The sequence below is a fragment of the Tachypleus tridentatus genome, chromosome 12 (genome assembly GCF_004210375.1).
Source record: "Tachypleus tridentatus isolate NWPU-2018 chromosome 12, ASM421037v1, whole genome shotgun sequence".
NCBI classification, from domain to species: Eukaryota; Metazoa; Arthropoda; class Merostomata; order Xiphosura; family Limulidae; genus Tachypleus; species Tachypleus tridentatus.
In genome coordinates, this window is record NC_134836.1 from 44,170,404 (window position 1) to 44,190,023 (window position 19,620).

The 19,620-nt window shown below is 31.2% G+C and overlaps 1 protein-coding gene across 1 annotated transcript in view; it reads left to right on the forward strand.

Moving 5' to 3' along the window:
• Positions 1-2,029: 2,029 nt before the first annotated feature.
• The window catches only part of LOC143234985 (synaptogenesis protein syg-2-like), a 95,275-nt gene continuing 77,684 nt past the window's right edge, over positions 2,030-19,620 (forward strand). The window contains exon 1 of the mRNA XM_076472679.1: positions 2,030-2,412. Within this exon, the coding sequence (XP_076328794.1) occupies positions 2,289-2,412 (124 nt within the window). The 5' untranslated portion in view covers positions 2,030-2,288. The remainder of the gene's footprint in view (positions 2,413-19,620) is intronic.

Sequence of the window (19,620 nt, forward strand, 5' to 3'; positions counted from 1 at the left end):
GGGGCGTTATAATGTGAAGGGCAATCCCATTATTCGTTGGTAAAAGAGTATCCCCAAGAATTGGCGGTGGGTGGTGATGACTAGCTGCCTTCCCTCTAGTCTTACACTGCTAAATTAGGGACGGCTAGCGCAGATAGCCCTCGGGTAGCTTTGCGCGAAATTAAAAAATAAACAACCTTCGTACACAGTTTTTTGAAAAAAAATTATGTAAAGCTATGAAACTCCTAGACATTTAAACTAATACCTTTTTCCTTAAAATTACCCAGGTAGCTATTTTGTGGTTGTTTTTAAGACTATTCAGTACCATCTAGTGTGGTAAACTATGATAAACTAGGCGCCTAGTTTCCAATTAAATAGGTGAGGAAAACCCTAAAATGTACAGAGTAAAATAAAGTACTGAATATAATAAAATTATTATAATACACTCATTAGAAATGTTAGCAGCAAATAAAAATAATTAATAATCTGCTTCCACAAAATTCGTATAGTGCTTAAAGAGTTGCACAGAACTTTATATAATCTACAAAGGAAATAATACGAGTAGAAATTAATAGCGCTAATTATTTTGCAAATTTATGTTTACTATATAATCATTAGTGTAGCAAACTGAAAGTAGAATTATTATGGTGTGATCACCATTTGTTTGCGAAACGAAGTTTTATTATAATTAATTTTATTTTTCACAAGTTATCATTATCAGTCTTACTGAAATGTTAAGCCCTGCATTCTTTATTTAGTCTTTTGGGTTTTCTTCAAGAATAACAGTATGTGCATCACGTTCGCTACCGACACTGCATTTTGCTAAATGCCAGTACTCATCAGGGAGGCCATGATACAACAAACACAATATTGTTTGAAAAACTAATAATATTAACTATTTGTTATTAGGTGAAGCATTTTTATGTCAAAGTATTGTTATAATGGAGCGGCTGAACTACTTTTATATACTTAATGTTTAAAATTAAAACATATCTAATACTGTTGTCTTGTAACAAATATAACTGATCACAGTTTCTATAAGACATTTGTTAGAACAACAGTTTTTATAACATGGATGATTTTGGCTGACGAAGTAAGAAATAGCGTTCCGGACAATGATTGTCGTATTCCAGCGGGTCTGATAAACTCAAGTATTGAACGAAACGTTTCGTCGGGAATGGAAATGGTAGAGATGTTGTGGTTGAAATGCTAATGTACTATCTTCTACGAAAACACTACAAGTGCCCAAAGAAAGGACGTAATGTTTAGACATTCGATAAGTATAGTACTTATATGTACAACTGTTTTTTCAAAATTTGTGAATGCTGGGCAACAGTTATTTTCCAAGAATATACTTTTATCTCAACAAAATGGCGAATCACTACTAATACGTACATATCTCTTTCAGTCTTGAAGTTCATCATTTTTTGGTTAGTTTTATTTATATTAAGAAACCCCTTGTAAGACAGAAGTGAAAACTTTGTGTTAGATATGGCTCGAATAGAAAGAGCAGTTACAGCTATTCCAACTTAGTGGTACAACGCAGGGCTCGCCATTTTATTGGTATATCACCTGTTATAGATTGCTTCATAACAAAACTATAGTTTGAATATGGCTCAACATGCCATTCTTTCAACCTGTGGCAATGGAAGCATTACCATTTAAACATGCAATTTAACCTAAATATAGTTATAACGTGAATAGATTAATCAATAACTATTCGTGTGGCCATTTAGCTCATTAATATGCGTTTAATTTTACTTATTCCTTTCTCTTTTCCATGAAAAATAAAAAATAAAGCATATTTAATTTTTGCGAGCAGTGTGGGTATGTTATGTACAGTTACAGAGACGTACTTCTTTGTCCACTGAACCCAGAACTACATCACCTGTATTTACAAGCCTCGCGTGGTAGATATCAAAAACTCACTAGCAGAAACCCATGTAGTTGAAAACGTGTATTACTGAGATTCTTTCACTCACAGTGTACAGATCGATTACCGGTCAGAAAAGCTCCATACTCTGATGCTCGCCAGTTGAACACCAGTGTCGTGTAAGTACGGGTATAAACGCAGACAACCCACGTCCTGACTAGTGAAATTGCTTTACAGCTCGAATAATAACTAATCTATTTAAATACTTTAAGTAAAAATATAGAACATGTAAACAAAATACCAGAGCCTGTTTTACAAGAATGCAGTTCCATTTAAATGTATTGTTTTTTATTATTATTGACACATTTAAATGTAATGTACATATTTTTTATTTTAAAGCTGTTCAACACGTTTAGTTAAAGAATTCGCTGGGAGAATGGTTAAGGTTATAAAGACAGAAAAGACGAACATTTCATATATTCTTTTGATGTCCTTGACTTTCTGCTGTCTCCTGTGTACTGCACTCACAGAAAATCGTCTCACGAGCATTTCTGAGAAAAGTAAGTGTGATTTTTTACATAAACAAATTTAAGTGAAAGTTTTATTAGATTTTTAAAGTGCAAACAACCTTTCATTGTTTTCGTATCGATATTTTAATCATGATAATTCTTCATATGCATAATGAGAATTTCAGTGAACATTGATAAATTTTCTAAATGTTATCACAATATATTTTCCATTTAATCATAAAATGACGTCTAAGTTCGAATTATGAGTAATAGATTACGTAAGTGTCATATCAATTGATTTAGAAATTGTAAACTTTTGATATTTTCGCCATAGCAAATGATATGTCAATTTAAATCTCAGTTTAAAAATATCCTCAAAATGTCATATTATTTTTGACATAGCTTTAATTATAGTGATTTCTTTCCGGATATAGGGGAATCATTTTCACAATGACCAATCCTTTTTATATACAACTGTTATTAACAGTGACTAGATATCAATCACGTGATATTCAGAGTTACTGGATACTTCGTCAATTTGTTTTGCTCTATTTATAACTTTATGATAGTTTCTATTTCAGTAACAGTGCATACATTATAAGTACAACAATGTAATTTCTTTCGATTTTACTACAGAATATGTCATATGATACATAACCATACTTGACAATGTTGCTATAGTCTTTATAAGTCACTTTGTTCGAAACTCTAATAATACGGATAAATAAAGTTTGAAACTTATCGATACAATATATATATATATATATATGTTGGCTTATGTCAGCGGTGCTAGTGCAATTATATTTTAAAAGTTACTAAATTTGTGTAAGTTATACTTGGTTTCATGGTGTGAAATTTCGCTGTTGTATGGTAGAAAACTATTTTCAGGCAACAGTGGATTTCACATCAATTTACAAGAGATACTACGAAATTAGGCATCTATTTCATGTAGCACATTTATTTTATTGATTGTTCTCTGGTAACTAACTTTAAATTCTCAAATGAATACGTGTTTATGTCAGAAAAAAATTATAATTTTAGTTCTCCTAATATATATAACACTTAAACATTTTATTTTTGGGTTCTAACTGAACTAAAAGTGGTATGAAACGAATCTAGGCGTTACAATATTAATTCTTCTACCAAATACCAGTTTCTAAGAAACACTGTTCGCAGTTAATTATTTAGTTAGAAGTTGATGTTGTTTTTAAAAACAAAGCTTAGGTTTTCTGACAGAAAATAATTTGTCTCGAAAAACTGATTGACTGACATCTGGATATATTAAAGAAACTATATATTTTATAAAGTTTGACCTGGAAGCTCGGTCTTTCCGCTTCTCCTTTCCAAATCCTGAAGAATTATCAAACGTCTTGGTAGTTAAGGTTTCATGAAAAAACAATTACAATAAGCATCAGTGTAACTCTATAAAACAAACGCTTCATTAATTTCTGTATAATGCTGGTTACAGTAAGAACAAAACTACATTAAACTGATCAAGTTCGTATCTGTTATGGATTTAAGACACTTCTTTTACATTATTAATAAATTCGTATCTTCAGTGCTGAAATATCCATTTGTGGCTCGACACAGTATTAATCTAATAAAACATTAAATGTTTATCTATCATATATGTGATAACGCACGAACTTTAAAATGGCCCTAGATGTCGCAAGTGCATTTCTACATTACACTGAATGTCCATAATACAAAATCCTTTTTCACATATTTTCCATTGCAAGATATCACAAACACTTCTAGAATAAGGATAGAGCTAGAAATCCCTCGGATTTTAAATAACTGAGAAATATTTAAAATAAATCAAATTTTTACGGTAGCTAAATAGGTTTAACAGCACCTACAAATATCATTTAGTAAAACCAAAATTCTGTAAAACCCTTTTCAAAATATTGTCTTAAAATCACAGAGATTGGGTAAAAGTTACGAACTGTTTTTTGTTTTTTTTCTCACACTCTATGTCCCTTGGCAAGTCAGCCTTAAGTTTACAAATTGGCAATGCAAAATTCTGGGATTTGTTTCCACGCAGTGAAGGGAATGCAGAGAGCTTATTATTTAGCTTTGTTGCTTTGAAAATTTGTAGAACCTACTGGAAGAATTATCACATTTTGATAAAATTTAAGAGAAAACAGACCTTTACACTCCATATAAATATAGAATAATATATTTTTACTTAAGCCGACGTTTTGCCTTTGCGAAATCTTCAGGGTTAATATATATAACTATTTAATATTAGAAATAAATAGTCACAAACATACTCTACCATCTTAGGAAATTTTAACTCGAAACAAATAATCAAGACCCCAGCATAGCCAAGTAGTTAAGGCACTCGACTCGTAATTCGAATGTCGCGGGTTAGAATCCCCTTCACACCAAACATGTTCGCTTTTTTAGCCGTGGGGCGTTATAACGTGTCGGTCAATTCAACTATTCGTTAGTAAAAGAGTAGTCCAAGTGTTGGCGGTGAATGGTGATAACTAGCTGTCTTCCCTCTAGTCTCACACTGCTAAATTGGGGACGGTTAGTGCAAATAGCCCTAGTGTAGATTTGCGCGAAATTCAAAACAAACAAACAAATCTGTCGAACATGGAAAAATATATTTTTGAATTTTCGTAAGTTATCCTTTTCACACAAACACAAAACTAAAAAAATAGATTATGTATAGCATTTTGGAAACACTAAGAAACTATAATAGATGTATAGACTAGAAAATCGCAAGCTTTATAAATGTACTCAGTTCAATGCTGTTTTTTTTTTTTGTCGTTTTTTGGTGTTTTTTTTGTACAGACCTTAAGCTCTTCTCTGGTGCAGGTAATGGCACAACATACAAGGTTGTATAGTTTTCATACTATTAAAACCCCCAAAGTCGTGTTGTAAGTTACTTTGTTTGGATTTTCCGATAGTAATGTAGCGAGTTTGCATTTTGTTTTTAATAGTAGCCTCATACAACATTTGTTTCATATATTTTTAGCGTAATCTTGTTTTATGGAATGAGCGTAACATTATCTTGACAAACCAAATTTTAGAAGAATGGAAGTTTCGAACGTTTACTTATTCAAGCAGAACTCGTAGTTAACGTCAGTTTATTCAAATTAATTGAAAATATGACAATTTCAAGATGAACTATGAAAATAAGAGATACATTCATTTCAAAAAGCTATTTTTATATTCTGATATAACATACGAAATAAACTAAGCAGTTGTTTCCACTTGCACAGTGTACAAGAGTATGATTATCAAAAGCATTTAAAACATAGTATGAAACATAAAACATCTTTTCACTTTTATACGCTGCGTTAAGTTTGCTGAATCGTTGGCTATAAGTAAATCTCACTCAGTACTGAATGAAATCAGGGTATGGTGTTATTTATACATAACTTGCAATCCAGTACTGCTTCTCATTAAAATTAATCTACACTATTCTGTACAGTGTGATATATTACTATTTTTCGAAATTATTATTTCGCATTACAACTTATTTTAATTGTTAATAGCGCGACTACTTTGCTGAGGATTTTGCAAAAGATTGTTGCAATCCTTCATAAATTTTCCATGAAATGTTAAGTCTCGCGAAACAAGCTAATTAACTAGCATTACTTGGACACTAAAGAGTTTTACTCCCCTAATTAGAAAGAAGATGATAATTGAAAAATAATACAAACATATGTAACAGTGCGATAATACTGTTTCAGTAAAGTCAGAAAATATGTTAAATGACTTTCTTCAGTGAAAACTTTAAATGGATTTTTTGAAATATTTTATGTTTTTCTTTGACATTTTAAAGGATCGTTTATCTTTACAACTGCAATTTTCTAAACTGCTTTCTTAAAGACGTACAGTGGGATGTAATAAGTTAAACATAGTAATTTATACTTTGACGTCTGCTTACTTTAGAATAAAGTTTAAATTGTTTCTTTAATAATAATGTTCAGTTTCGTGCATTCAAACGAAGAATCAAATTTCCTGAAAGAAAGAAGACACTTCCAGAATAATAAAACTTACCCATTCTAAAACGTGTATATCTTTACTGATTTTTTCCTGTTGTAAATAAATTTAGTTGAAGTACATTTTATATATTGTTACGTGTTATAATTTATCCAGGACGAGTTTTCGATTATTTTGTTACATATTACGATTTCAAACAGTCTGAAGGTCTAATTTTAATTTCGACATTAATTCTATGTCGATATGTAATAAATTCATATTTGCCAACAAAATTGATACACACTTTTTACTTTCTTAACACAAATATCTTTTAATATACACAAAACAATACAGTTTATAACAACAGTTATTACAAATAATGATTTATATACAAAGTTACGAACAAAATTGCGTCTTATCTTTGGTTTGGAACTTAATATTTTATCGACAGTTTACGACGAGCGAATTAATTTTACGTTGCTACACAGGAACACTTCAATTGACGGGAAGCCAACTAGTTTCTTCACATGCGAGTTTTTTTTTTCTCCACGAAATATCTCATCTTCGCAAAGACATATTAGCATTCGTAGTTAATTCACTGAAGTGAGATTGTTTGTAATGTTCGAAATATATAAACGTCCCTGAGCAAATAAATATCTGTAGTTTTCGAATTAATAACTGTTTATCACAGATGTAGCTTTTGAGATTTATAATATACTAACTGCAGCTAACCAACAATATGCTTACAAAATCTGTCTCCTGGCGCGTCGATTTTTAAATTTTAGGCAATATTCTCGAAAGTTCAGTTGGCAACAATACTGGCAATCTCTGGTATTTTACATACACACATAGTACATTGTTCATTCTTGCGCTTGAGAACCTTTTAAAATTCAAATATTAGGCGGAACACTCGTTATACACATTTAACAGTATAAGTTAAATATATATTTAACTGAAAAAACACTGATATTAAAATAAATATATAATAGTAAATCCATTACAGTACGTTTATACAAATACTTTGTTTAATGTTTTTAAAATATACATTTAGTTTGTTTGTTTTGGAATTTCACACAAAGCTACTCGAGGGCTTTCTGTGCTAGCCGTCCCTAATTTTGCAGTGTAAAACTAGAGGGAAGGCAGCTAGTCATCACCACCCACCGCCAACTCTTGGGCTACTCCTTTACCAACGAATAGTGGGATTGACCGTCACATTATACGCCCCCACGGCTGGGAGAGCGAGCATATTTAGCGCGACGCGGGCGCGAACCCGCGATCCTCGGATTACGAGTCGCACATACATTTAGAAAATTATTACATTTTACAAAATTGACCACTAATTTCATTTTATTCAATTTTTTTGTTATAAAGTTATTGTTTCCATTTAAATATTTTAAACAAATTAGCTTAAGGTTAACCACATTCTTTACGGAAGGGAATCGATATGTAATTGACCATAGAATATCGAATCTTTCCTTCACTAACAAGTAATAGATTTCCTCGAAAGGGCATATTACGAAAGGAGTTATTTACTGAGAGATAATTTGAAATTATTTTAAATACTTTTTAAATGTTTGTTAAAAGGCATATCATTTTATAACCTAATAAAGTTTACTTATACTGCTTTATCATGTAATTGAGTTATAAGACAAGTATCGAAGAAAAATTGATTCAATATACGTTTTATCATCACGAGAAATAAAATGCAAAATAATGTTATTTCTTATTGGTTAGGAATATCTTATGTTACAATCACAATAATGAATAATTCAAAAATGACTTTGTCTAGTTCAATAAGATATATGCTTCCCTATATTTTGTAACTTGTCTGGAAATAGTTCATTGAATATAAGAATCTAAACACGTTCTTACGTGTCTAAAATGTAATTACTTTCCCAATTCCTTCGTTACAAAATTTGGGACAAGGCTCATTCTTTATCCATCACGTTCAACAGCAAGTCATTTTGTTAGGCTAGGTGCTTTGAAATGAGTTTCTACAGTATATAAAGCAAGTTGATACCGATGTCCATTCTATCTATCCATACTCCAGATTGTCTACAATAGTTGATTGAAACTATTCGATCCTAAGTCGCATACAAAAGGTTTACGTTGATTTTAGTCATTGTTTTTGTCCTATATCCGAGACAGAAAAGAATGTTATCTTACTGAAAATAAAATGTTTCTAGTTCAACCTAGATTGAAGATATTTTACTTTAGCAGATAAAACATATGTAACGTTTTAGAAACAAACAAGAAATTTAAAGGTACGTTTCATACAACGTTTTGCTATATTAAAATCATGCTTCATGGTGGCGCTCCAGACTTGGCGAATTATCCATATTATTAGCTTTTAAAAACCTCGTGTGGGTAGTTGGTACGGAAAACAATGTTCGTATTCCCACAAAAAAGGTATGGAAATATACATATATATATATATAAAACGCGAACAGTTAGTTTAAGTATACTTTATCATTTATTGCTAGACAGATCGTCTTAGTTACTCTAAAAAAAAAAAGCTGTTGAAATCAATAGACATTTGTATACAAGATTATTCCGATGATAAGTTTACTTTATTTTTTTAATGTAAAACAACACAAAAATAATGTTATTACACAATAACAAAAATAATGCTATTCAAAACCAGATATAAGGACCTGTAAAACAATAAGAAGTTGTAGCAATAACAGTAGACTGTTTATTTGTTTTTAAATTTCGCGCAAAACTACACAAGTGTTGTTCCCCGGTTTTTAATTTAATAGCGAAAGAACAGAGGTGAGACACCTAGTCATCACCACCTCGCGCCAAGCTAATCTTTTACCAACCAATAGTGGGATCGGCTGATACTTTATACCGCCCCTAGGACTACAAGAGAGCATGTTCGGTGTAACGGGGATTCGAACCTGCGACCCTCGGATTACAAATTGAGCGCCCTTACTACCTGGTCATCCCGAACAAATAATAATAGAAGCTGTTTGTTTTCTTTAATAACATTAATTAATAACGTATGTGTTTTTCTTAATCACATTATTTTGGTATGAAGTCCCATTTTTTCACGAGTTGTGATTCAACCCATTCAGAGGTAGCAGATGTGGAAAAGATACTTTTCAACTGATTTAATTTTCAAAATATTTTTTGTGCATTATTTGACTATTAATTTGTTATTTAATGCATTAATTTACAAATATTTTTGTTCGCATGTAGATTACATAAAACCAAATATTGTGCATTAGCCAACATACTTATTCTGTTGTTTTTAATTTGAAGTTCTGTTGTAGCCATTCAACCACTAAGACTACATTTTACAGAGTTACTAGCTGTGCTGTTTTCAATGTTTTTTGTTTTGTTTTTTCCTATGGTGTACGCTATAATTTCCAAGTGGCCAGAATCAGACATTTCCAAGTCATTTGTTACTGGCGTTTGTCAAAAGGAATTCTGGTTTTAACTAGTAACATATCTTAAAATGTAGTTTTGTGTCGAGTAATTAGATAAATAAAAAAAGCGGCTGTATTTCTTGGGTTCTTACTCGTGAGTCATTTCTACGCTCACTCAGAAATATATGTGTAAGCTTTGTTCGCAAAGTAAAGTAAACACACATATCTACAACTTGTACGTAAACTTATGTATTTAGGTTTTGAAAGACGTATTATAAAAATGATAAGTTGATGTAAGCTACTTTGTACATGTATCAAAATCTAGCTCTAAAAATAAACCATAATTTGGTTAAAAACATATGTGTGAAGAATTTTTTCCATGTAATCCTACGTTAATCTTATAAAATGTATCTGTGAGAGAGTATGGTTATAGTTTTTAATTATGTCAAAATCAAATGTTCTACAAAATAACCGCAAGTTTCAGTCAAATATAATTAAAAAGGTAGAGAAAGAAATTCTTACATTAATACCCACAACCTCATGAATGAAGTCTTTCCGTAATAACCTTTACATGGGTTATTCTTCAGATTTTTGGAAATACTTAACGACTACAAAATTCCTATATTTACGATATGAACAATTTTGCTGGACCGAAAATGTTTGCTGGGGCCGTCTTCAGATTAATGCAGATACTTGTGTAGTGTATTATTAAGGTTAACAACAGTTAAGTAAAACTTCGGGTTGAATAGGTAGGACAGCGACGTCATTGTATTATCTGCCGAATTTGTTGAAGATGGTCGTTTACTAATTGCTGATGTGCAATCCGTTGTCTTTGTTGAGTTGAGGTCAGTGTGCTTTGATATAGATAGCTTTTTTACATTTCTTTCTTAGTTTAAATTTCTATGTAGATCCAAGTTTACGAAATAACTCATTTCATAATTATGTTCAGATAAGCCGAACTTATCTGTAAGTGTTAGTACAATTGTGATTTTATGTTCTTTTAATTATTGTCCTAGGGTCCGATCAGTTTCTACAACCTAAATATTGTCGCATGAACATAACACTTCACAGAAGGATTATTTCTGTTGGCGGACTTGTTTGCTGGTTGTTTCACTTTAGTAAGGATGTTTAGAAAATATTTTCCTAGCTTAACATAAACTAAAACAAAATGTAGGGTATAGAAATGACTGATATGTGTTCGACTTTGTTTTATTGTGGATGTTGTAGAATTTTGTTTTTCTTGGTGAAAAATATAAAACTGGCAAGGAATTCTTTGTGACTCGGAGAAAACTTCACTACGTAAGCCAAATTGTCGTATATTTTCATTCAATAGGCAGTTAAAGTCCATTAAATATCTCAAACTAATATTTCTTGTCTACCTTAAGTTCTATTGAGTCCATTTTACTATTACGTTTAGAGTGTTTTGTCTTACCAATGTTTTCTGCATTTATTGCTACATTTATGACGTAAGCATATGATAAATGCTATTATCCAAATACTTTGAAACAACAGTAACTCATTTAATACCAACCCTACTTCTTTTTCCCTACTTGTTAAATCACATGATTCTTTTAAACTAATGATACACAAGACTGAGTTTATTCAGTTTGTGTATTCATGAGGAATCATATATTCAAATTTAGGTAACGGAATAAAAAAAATATGTTTTGCTCGCAAAATTTTTATAAGAAATTTCTGCTTCATTAAGTTATACACGGAACGAGTTGTGATCCTTTAGTGTTTCCATCCTATACAGTCTGGTTACCCGAAGTCAAATGATAAGAACACTCTGTTTGAAAAAAGATTTGCTTCTTCGGCAGGTTTGAAAATTGAGAAGTGAAGAATATATATCTTGACTGTCACTTTGTTTCGGCGCTGATAAGCACGATCTACAGGGCACTTGAATGTATTTTAATTATACGAATTAACTTTCTTAGATATTTCTGAGACGAAACGACCGTCTGTATGTCATTCAACTATGAAATTTCTCGTAATATGCTGTTAAGGTTGAAAGCATATGTTCTTAAGACATATATTTCCGAAACATGGAGTGTTATTGTTTCTCGCACTTCTGCAGAATTAACCATTGTAAAGTTTTCCACCATGTTACCATAACCAATCAACGAAGATTCACCATTCCATTCAAAGTTTAACAGTTTCAAAACTACACTGATAACTCAGATTCCACCGAGGTAATGGCCTGTACCTACACTACTTACACTATTCACGGAAAATTAACTTATAATGCTACTGTAAATGTTAGGTAGGACACATTCTTTATCTCTTCGATACGTGACGTCCTAAGTAAACATAGATTCAGCTGTGTGAGTAAAGAACTGTTATCACTGTTTGTCTCTAGATGCATACAGTTTGAGAACATCATCTTAGTTTTGTCTATATATTTACGTCTTGTCATAAGTAAATATATTTTTGTTTTCCGAAACTGTGTAAGTTTTTGTTCATCTCTCTTTTCGTTTCTGAGTTTCATTCCTGGTTACAAATTATAAGTCTGGAGTCTAAAGTAGAAAATGACACGATGTGGTTAAAATTTTGAAGTTTCATAGCCTATGTGTTCCCCGCTGGGACATCGGTAAGTCTTCGGATTTACAACGCTAAAACTAGGGGCTCGATTCTCCTCGATGGGCACAGCGGATAATCTGATGTGGCTTTGCTAAATGATTGTTTGTTTTTGTTTGAATTTCGAGTAAAGCTACTCAAGGGCTATCTGCGCTAGCCGTCCCTAATTTAGCAGTGTAAACTAGAGGGAAGGCAACTAGTCATCACCACCCACCGCCAACTCTTGTGCTACTCTTTTACCAACAAATAGTGGGATTGACCGTCACATTATAACGCCCCCACGGCTGGGAGGGCGAGCATGTTTGGTGCGACCGGGATTTGAACCCGCGACCTTCGGATTACGAGCCGAACGCCTTAATACGCTTGACCATGCCGGGCCTTGCTAAATAAAAAATACACATACACTTATAGTCTATGCGATCGGGTTTTCTTTCTAAACTGTTTCTATTCGAACGTAAATAAAACTTTCTGCAATGTTCTGAAAATAAGGTCTAGTCTATTAATTCCAAAATTGTTGTTATTTGACTACTATGGATAAATTTGAAATGGTTCTTGTTGCACACCACTAAGCAAGTTTAATATATATATAATTTTAATTTAGTTTTTGTTGGTCACTTTGTTAAAAAAAGACTCCTATTCGATACTGTCGTGTGGTCAAACAGCGGTAAGTTTACAAACCTACAACACTAAAATCTATTGATCGAATTCCCGTTGTAAACAAAGTGCAGACAACACTCTGTATAGCTTTGTACTAAACCAAAGAAAAAAGCAGTGTTTATTATTCTATTATGGACGAAAATGTTTAAAAATATCTAAATTTCTAGTCACTGAATAACTTTATTACCGCTTGTGGACATTATAATAAGATTAACTTGCGAATCTGAAGTCGAATAAAAATGACATATACAACAATTTTCATGCTGAATAACTACTGTTTGTTCTTTAGTTGTTAAGAGCTGAAAATTAAGGAGTATTATGCTTCTACTAGAAGAGACCCACAAAATATATACGATGAAATTAGTATTTTTTATTGCAACAGTACATCTAAATTTAAATACGGAATTTTTCGTATAAGAAGTTCTAGTCGCTCACACTAAAATCTATAAATTTTAGGCCTAACGTTAGCTAATCCTGTATTAAGTACCCCTTATATTTTATAAGAGATATATTAACACTGTATCATATGTACGTTTTTGCTTTAGTTTAGTTATTGCTAAACTTTATCATATTAATGCTATCAATAAATAAATTTAATATTTATTCTACGACAAAATGTTAGATCTTTTAAAACATTTTACAAGCTTTTGTAGTTGCACAAAATGTTTACTAAAGTGTACTTATCTCCGCGCATGCGTGTTTAAATAGCAAGGTTCACACGCATTTTCAGGACAGACAAAAACTGGGTATTATTGTAATAGATTTACGTTTATTTTCCTCTGTCGTTTAGTTGAGCTTTATCTTGAATTTCTTTTATGCGATTGCTCACACTCACTTAGACTTAATAGAGTAATATTAATATAACACTGTGTGGTGCACATGTTTATATCATAAATATTTAGCCAAATGGCCTTAAGTAATATTAATATCATTTCATGTACGTAGGTTGATTTGTAGTCTTGTCAGTTCGCCCAGTGACTCGGCGCTAAATATACAGACTCATGACACTAAAAATCGAATTTCGATACCATTATGTAGCTTTGTGCTTAACAATAACCAACTGACTGTTTGATCATAGATAAAGTATGAAAGGAAACATATGTTAAGATTTATATGCCAGGCATCTGAAACTGTATATTACATCAAACCTAGGTTCGAAACTTGTTGAGTTACAATTACCTTAGCCTCCCGCTAGTACAGCTGTAACTATGCGGATTTACAACGCTAAAATCAGGAGTTCAATTCCCTTCGGTGGGCTCAGTAGATAGCCCCATGTAACTTTGCTGTAAGAAAAACACACACACAATTACTTTAATAATTTGTAAGTGTTGTATCATCAAGGTGAAAAGATAATATTTTACTAAATTCTAGACTCACTTGTGATTTAAGATATTGACACTTATGTATTAACTTGTAAACAAAAAGATGTTTAAGAAACAGAAAACTTACGTTTAAAAGGCCAGTGGTGGGCCAACGATAAGCTGATAGTCATGATTACATTTGAAACAGTATTTTCTTATGCCTGAAGAGAAAGCAAAAATTCTTTTATATAAAAAAAACATCTGATAAGAGTCTTATCTCTTTATAGAATTTATTAGTTCGTGTGTTCGTTGTTAATTGCAAAGTTACAATGCTCTACTCACTGCGATTTTTAGCTTTATAAGGCTAGAGACTTATCTCTGTATCAGGGAGGTACATTCATTTTAATAGTCATATTTCGATAACAGACGATTTAATATATTTGTATATGATTTAAAATTATATGACAAATGCGTTTTTGTTTTATTTATGCCCACTAATAGAAGAGCGCAATCGAGTCCAGGTTTAAAACTAGTAAAAATAAATATTATAAATTATTTGAAAACGAAACCAAAATTTCTAATTTATATAAAAAGAAAATGAATAGTTTAATTTTTAGAGTAAAGTACAAGAACTTATTTCTGAAAAAAGATAATACGCTTAGAATGAATGAAATAAAACACAAAGACATTCCAATGCACAATATTATATTGTAAATTTTGCGCTATTTAATACAAATAGTGAAACATACAAAACACAGAATTTACTTCTTAGCTTCTTACTCAAGTTGTTAAAATTCTTTTCGAAGAAAGTAATTATTAAAAACCCGAATTAATCGTTGAAGTTTCGATTGTAAATCATCAACTAATTCAATGCCTCATAAAGTTAAGTAACACATACGTTCAAATACCAAGTGCAAACTATTAGAATACTGTATACAAATGACGAATCATATGGACCAGCGTATAAATAAAACTTCATAGAATAGTGGCTACATGAAATGAAACGACAGGTATATAAGAAGAGAAAAAACAAGAAAAAATTCAAATTATAACTTTGCGACAGCGCACCTGGTGATGGCAAGTAATTGTGTCGAAACGTTGTAATTTTTATTGCTGTACATCTCCTCATATAAAAATGTTGTGAGCTTATTTATTAAACCTAATGTTATTTTTAATGTCGAATCTGTTGCAGAGTGTCATAAAGGTGCAGTTATTGCATACTCACGCGTAAGCAAATAGCAAATATAAGGCATATAGTTATCAACGTATTCAATAGTTTCAAGTATTTGTTACAAACCATATATAAAATTCTAGCTTACTGTATTTATTATGTCGGTAACTGATTATTAACTTCGTTTCTGAAAATTAAATCTACACAAGTATTTTATGAACGTATATTCTAAAATTATATTGTAGTAAGAACGTATATATGTATGGAATATTTTTATCGTTTTTTCTACTATTTTATGAAAACTAATTTTTTTATTTCAGTATAGTAATATTCTGTAAGACCGTCGTTGATAAAAAGATTGACTTGCATATATTTTTTGTTATGTTCAACTCTTGTTATTGATAAAGCTTTATAGATTTAACCACGCATTGATGCGTGGAAAAAGTATTGATGCTGGAAAAAAAATATTCCTACACCTTAAAAGTCTGACTCTGAAATTTATTAATGTTAATGACTAAGACAATGAATTTTAGAGTGGAGAACTAATTCACGAAGGTGTCACTCTTCATTAAAAATTTTATATGTTTAATGAAAAATCTCTTATTGAAGGTGCTGAAGTTGGATAATAGTACTATATAGCGCCATCTCTTGTGTTGAAAATATATTTAATTTGTTTCTGACACAAACGATTGCGTTCATTATGCAGCAGGCGTATATAGCCTGTCAAAAATAATGGGACACGTACTACCACCCACATCCCGTAGTATACCCTATCCCAACATTTAATAGCTAACTGAAATAAATATATTGTGCCACATCAAGCTTGACTAACTAACAAAGTGGCAGAAAAATGCAGCTAAAGCAGTCAAACGTCGGTAAATTCATTTGTAAGTCAATTTTAATTATTATATGAATACGCCACAAATTCGTTTCATAAATGATCTTAATTATGATTACGGCCAGCAAGTTTTTGCAACACTAGGGTCCCAAATTGGCTTTTATATAATACTGTTTCGCTAAAAAAGTATAACTTAAAAGGTTATATAAAGACAACAATAGTGGAAAAAATATTTCTTAATTTATAGTTTCCGTTGATTAAAGAGGTTTTGTTTTTATTAAACGTGTTGATGATATAACAGAAAATATCTTAATTAATAAACGATTTAAGTTTAAGATTGAATGGATATTTTTTACTTTCATGATGAATTTTATGCACTTAGTTCTCGGTAATCCCACACTACATCTTTATTTTAAGCTTGTTTCACCAATACTTACTACGCTTGTAAGGTTCCAAATCACCCTGACCACGGTCTTCTTTTCACCTTCGTCACTAAAATAGTAATGAACATACGGTAATGGAACTATTCTGTCTGGATAAATGCATTTTCGTTTTTATTTAGAGAAGTCAAGGATGATACACGCAAGCCTTTGTATAGGTTAGATATTATCAAATTATTGATAGTATTATTAATTTAATCCATAATTGTGTTCGTATTTTTCCGAATAATCAAAGACTTATTGTAAATTTGATAAAAAAATATAAAAAATGATAAATAATAAATTAAAATAAAAATGTAATTAGTAATATCGAAAAAACCAACTTGCAGAGAAAAATATATGTTCAAACACATATCGATTCGATAAACTTAAATCGTTTATTAATTAAGATATTTTCTGTTATATCATCAACATGTTATAAGCTACAGTTTATAAAGACTGTATAAAACACAAAAGCTCATAAAAACAAACAAATAAAAATAAACAGCTAACTTTGGTTTAAAAAAAAAATTAACGAAACGCTTACTGCTTCTTACTTAAGTAAGCTTCCGGGTGGTTCAGCAGTAAGTCAGAAGCCTTATAACGCTAAATATCGACTTTACCCATAGTAGATAGAGCACATATAACCTTCTGCGAAGTTCTGAGCTTAACGGCAGACAAACAATTAAATATTTTATTTAGAGGAAGGCATTTGGATTTACTAACAACTTACGTTGATATAACGTATTTACTGAAAAAGTCCAAGATGGAAAAAAGTAAAAAGCATGTCATTCATACAGTTAAAACTTAGTAATATTTTTCTTCTTTGGAACATATTTTCTTTTGACTATCTTATTAGTTCTTCAATTGTTATGGAGTTTAAATAATAAGCTAATGTATTTTAGCACTGGCTAATAATTTTAAATCGTACAGAAATAAACAATGATTGGAAACTCAGGAGGAAGAACAATTGTTTCAGAATTTTTGTGATGTTAACATAATCTGAAGTTAGTGTATTTTATTTTTATATTGATCAGTACCTAATACCTGACATGGGATAAACAGGCAAAACAAGTCCTTACTGAGAGCTGGTGACAAGTTAATGGCCAACCTGTCATAATCATCCACTATATACGAGACTGAGTTTTACTTTCTATAGCGCACTGAGAGCATGCTCTGGACTTTTCATATACTTCATGGCTCTTGATAGTTCGATGAGCAGGCTGTCACTCTAATCAGTAGTTCTGGAACCTAATATAACTTTCAAGTGAATTTTATTAACTAATGATCAGATGTCAAATCATAGGTTCTTATGAATAAGGAAGTTAAATATATTTCCGCTTCGCAGAAATAAACTGGGAAACAAAAGGAAAAATAAATTTGTTAAGATCGTGAAAAAGTAAAATAATTATTTCTATATGACTTAACTGTTTCAAACCACATATAGCCAAATTTAGAAAATAGGTACTGACCATATTAATAAAATCGTTTTAAAGTGCAGAGAGTTGAATTCTTTGTTTGTAAATGATTTTAGATATGCAAGCCATACAAACCAGTACAGAAGACAAACACAAAAGATATAATGTAGTGTGAGAACGGTGTAACAGTACTACATGTTGCCATTGTTTAGCGTTTCATAGGTATTGCCATGTCTCTAATAATTAATTGCGTTTGGTAAGGGTGTGTATGAAACCATTTCTGACAAAACGTATTCATACACTCAGAGCATAAATATAGTTTGAGATTTGTGATTTAGAATTTACAAAGTGTAAATGTTCTGTCTATTTAAGTGCATTGTGAAACAAAGGAATATAAATCAACTATGGACACAAGGACCATCAAAATATAGACTAAACATATTTGTTAATTTAATTTTACGTTTAATCTTCACTAGGCAAATAATAGTTTGATAAAAAAATCACGGCTATTTTAGATTGTGGAATATTTTATATTAAACACCATAATTAAATAGTATATTTTGTAGACTAGGCTGTCGTTATAGAGATAAACAAAACTTTTGTTGGAGTTAGAAACATAAATTCTTGCAGTTTGTAAGTCTGATACCTAAATTCCATCTCACAACTGACTTAAAGGAAATTAAATTATGATATTTCGTAACTAGAACGTAATAAGGACTTTTTAAAGTTTCATTACGAATACAAAAAAATTTAAAGTAGAGGTGTTTGGGAATCTTACTTTAACAAAGATGTGATATGTATGTGTGTGAATGTGTGGAAGTATATATATGTATGTAATTGAAATGATGTCACACTGAACACAAAGCCACTTGTGATATGTTTAGTAATTTAGGCTTCTGAAAGGCAAACTCCTAGTCAACTTACACTCAATACATGTTAGTTATCTTCACAATAGCCTCCGGATTAGTTAATTCATAAAATTTCACTGCACTGAAGTAACGAAAAAAATAAAATGAAAAAAATTTCCTTTACATGTAATAAATATAAATTAATGAAACTAAAGAAATAAAAGTGTTTTTTTTTTCTATCATGGGGTAAATTAAGTCTGTTGCTGTATTTTTTCGCAAAAGTTTCATATAGTGCCATTCCCATTTATTCCTCCATAAATTCATAGCTTCCTTTTATGTCGGCCCCCGCTAGTACAGCGGTAGGTCTTCGGATTTACAACGCAAAATCAGGGATTCGATTCCCCTCGGTGGACTCAGCAGATAGCCCGACGTGGCTTTGCTTTAAGAAAACACACCCCTTTTATGTACAGGATTCTAGTTTTCTTTTATAATTAAAGGTAGGTTATACTTCTAGTTTCTGATGTACTTTGGATGTAAATAGAAAAGTTATGACTACGTAAATTTTAGAACAAAATAAGCTAGACGTTTAGTGACTTACCTAATCAAACCCACTAATACTTTATATGAGTAATATGAATGAAACGTTACGGTACAAATATTGTAGTCCTATTTTTTCTGTTAAAAATAATCAACTAATTTCTATAAAAGACTAGTTACCTA